Below are 3,284 nucleotides of genomic sequence, written 5' to 3' on the forward strand. Positions count from 1 at the left end.
TCATAGCTATGTGAAAATAAGTGGAACAGAGCTGAGCTGATGATCTGAACGAGAGAGAGAGAGAGAGAGATAGAGATGCCAAGCAGGCGACGCAAGGAAAAGTATTAAGAACCGCTGCTTTAGAACATTGACTTTGAAACTTGTGAATTCTGTAGAATCATTAGAAGACAAAATCGTGATTCATATATGAATAGATTTTTACGTGCACCCCTAGTTTTCTCTTCCTCTTCTCTAAAGCAGCGCAGCATGGCCTCACCCCCTTCCTTGCATGTTCCCCAGGGTGGGGTTTATCAGGGTTTGTGATGTCACGAACCTGGGAAGTAACTAGCTGTAGTCCCTACCAGCTGTTTTTGTAGGCATTAAACTGCCATAATTTTAAAAGATGATATCTCCGTTTGCATTGAACTTTCAACTTCGTAACTTTGCAGATATTGTTTATGCTCAAACAGCAACATTACACAAACTAACGTTAAAAAGTGAAATCGCAATCAACCACCCCTTTAACATACGGCCCTTTAACTTGACATGATATCTGCATAATTGCAGGGGGGGTAACGTTAGGACGATTCCAAGGGCGGGCCTGGAAGGCGTTTTTTGCAGAGGGGGACCCCACACCCCAAGCCCGTCCGTTGAAATAAATAATACATATAGATACTTAAATCAAATCACAGACAATCAATTAAGAAAGAAACAAATAAAGACCAAAACCCTGACCATATGTCTAATTCTGACCAAAAATGGTCTAACTCTTCCACACAACTGAATGAACTCATCAGTATCTTAGGTAAACAACTCAGGCAAGTATTCCAGGTAAGTAATACACCAATTAATTCTCTGACACAAATGGACTTCTCTATGACATACAAATCTTAAAATTAATTACCAATACCATAAATAATCAATAGAAACAAATAAAAACATTAAAGCATATATAAAGCATATATATATATATATATATATATACATACACACACACACACACCATAATTTATGAGTAATATATCATAACTCTAAACCAATACTGGGTCCTAATCATGCCATTCCCTACTGACTAATACTACATTAGCAACTATTCCAAAAGTTCGTGTTGAAAGACTATGATCTCTTTAAGTAGGCTACTTATTGAAATAACACCCAACCAAAAAAAATTAATAAATAAATAAAAATAAAATGATGTGAAATAACCAGTCCTTAAACAACAACACCCCAGGCATTTACCAGTCAACAGCATTTGGGCTGGTGGAGAAGAAGGTGGTGGAGCTCATGTTAGTGAGGGGAAGGCTGCTAGGCGATGTCATCACGAGTCTCCTCCTCTCTTTCACAGCTCCACGTCCGCTCATCCACGCACATGATCCACATCTCTTCACTAAGTACAGGTGAGATCTGATGAGTAGATCACTTAAACTTGATATTTCACACTCCATCAGTTGGTAGTGTTAGCAGGGTGAGTGCTATAGCAGAGGCGCGTGTGTTACCGCTAAAACCACATAAGCTAACAGCAGTGGATGTGAATGGAGTCAGAGATGTTTTCTTATCTTTTCATCCTATTGAGGAGAACTTATTCTTAGCTTTGAAGTCAAGTAATATGGAAATTATGAAATTTGACGGGAAATCGTGAAATTTGAAATCAAATGTTTTAAGAGCTAACGTTAACTTAACCTGAACAACGTGTTGTTAACTTCCTTAACGTGTAACGTAACGTTAGCTCGCGCTGGTTGGTTTCAGCGACCATATAGAGATGAATTACTTATAAAACAATAGTCAATGAATATTGTTTTGTAATATCTTCCGTTCTGACTGTTCATAAGTGCAGGATGCCGTTTTGTGTTCAGTGTGTTGTCGTGTTTGACAGCATGGTGAAGCGCGCAGAAGCTTAAAATATAAGTATTTTACAATATTAATGAAAACAACAGTAATAAAAGGTGTGTAAGCATAATTTAATTATCACTGAGGAAATGTTATATGTGTTCAATGGATACACTTTTACAACCAACAATAGGTTTGTAGATCTTCCGGGTGTATATACGCAACGTGTTACCTGTATAATTATCTATGTTCACATGCCTGTATCACTTTCTGAGTAAGTTTAATAGTTTAGTTAGGATTATATTCTAAAAAAGATGGTGTATATGGTTCAGCTTCACAGCTAATACTCCTGCATACTTTCAGAATGGTTCAGACTTGCACATTTTGTTCCTACCATTCTGACTGGAGATGGGCATAAGAAATGGTAATTTAATTACAGAAATTAAGACATGAGGCTGTTACAAATGTATAACTTGTCAAGTCCTACTGCACATTTATTTTTATTTTATTTGTAAAAAAAGTAAAAAAAAGTAATACAATTCTGATTAATATCATGTCATGCACACAAAACCTGTTTTTATGGTTAAAATGTAAGATGTAGACCAGTGGACTGAAAAACAATGCAAGGTCTAGATGTGGGGTTTTAAAAGTTGAACAGCTTTTAACCTGGACACTGCATTTTTCATTTTTAAGACTCTGCAAAAAGAAGAGAACAGCAGTCAGGGATATCCGTCAAGTGCACGTTTACATAAAAGAAAACAATGAAAAGGTGTTCTTTGTGAACAGCCCCTTATGCATGTAAACTCAGTCATTGTTTAAAAATATGTAACTTAACGTGAAAAGAATTAAGGAATGATTTTCTCTTTTCAATTAAACATTGGCATGTTCATTTTCAGCTGTTAAAGAATATACCGTACAGGGGCCCCAAAAAGATTTTTTTAAAGGGGTCATATGATGCGATTTCATTTTTCCTTTCTCTTTGGAGTGTTACAAGCTCTTGGTGCATAAAGAAGATCTGTAAAGTTGCAAAGACAAAACGGGGTCGTCACATGTGGTTGCCGCAAGCCCTCCGGACGCTCCTTCGTTCAATCCGCCGGCCTCCGCTCACTCTAGCCCTCTGTGTGTGACACTGTGTGACGCATTTTATGGAAGACTGTTTCCTGAACCTGCAGAGTAGCATACAATGGGTCTGTGCTCAAAGAATGTTCTATAAAGTGCGGCAGTTCCAACTTTGCAAGGACAGTCTGGCGCTTCTGACTCACAGAGTGTAAGTACATTTTTTATATTGAAAGAATTTGCCACTGACGATTCAAACACGAGTTTTGAGCAGTGTAGAGTAGCGCTTGTTTGTTGTTTCTCAGATCACAAATGCAGACATGGTTTTATGTTTACGCAGCGCGATACGTAAAAAGACAGTATAAGTCATTATAATCAGTAATTATGTCCCCACTGGATGCAACAAATGCCTCGTTTATAAT

At 37.5% G+C, this 3,284-nt stretch overlaps 2 protein-coding genes across 7 annotated transcripts in view; one reads left to right on the plus strand and one right to left on the minus strand.

Moving 5' to 3' along the window:
- Positions 1 to 1,278, minus strand: part of stmn2b (stathmin 2b) — a 13,773-nt gene extending 12,495 nt beyond the window's left edge. Inside the window, exon 1 of the mRNA XM_016504360.1 lies at positions 1,219 to 1,278. Within this exon, the coding sequence (XP_016359846.1) occupies positions 1,219 to 1,231 (13 nt within the window). The 5' untranslated portion in view covers positions 1,232 to 1,278. The remainder of the gene's footprint in view (positions 1 to 1,218) is intronic.
- An 11-nt stretch (positions 1,279 to 1,289) lies between these two features.
- The window catches only part of LOC107702119 (Y+L amino acid transporter 2), a 14,449-nt gene continuing 12,454 nt past the window's right edge, over positions 1,290 to 3,284 (plus strand). For 2 of the 6 annotated variants that reach the window (XM_016504348.1, XM_016504353.1), the window contains exon 1: positions 1,299 to 1,376. The gene's annotated coding sequence lies outside the window, so the exon portion shown is untranslated. The other 4 variants (XM_016504350.1, XM_016504354.1, XM_016504355.1 and 1 more) reach the window with 3 other exon arrangements.

This window comes from Sinocyclocheilus anshuiensis, unplaced genomic scaffold, assembly GCF_001515605.1.
Source record: "Sinocyclocheilus anshuiensis isolate Anshui unplaced genomic scaffold, SAMN03320099.WGS_v1.1 scaffold54, whole genome shotgun sequence".
Lineage (NCBI taxonomy): Eukaryota > Metazoa > Chordata > Actinopteri > Cypriniformes > Cyprinidae > Sinocyclocheilus > Sinocyclocheilus anshuiensis.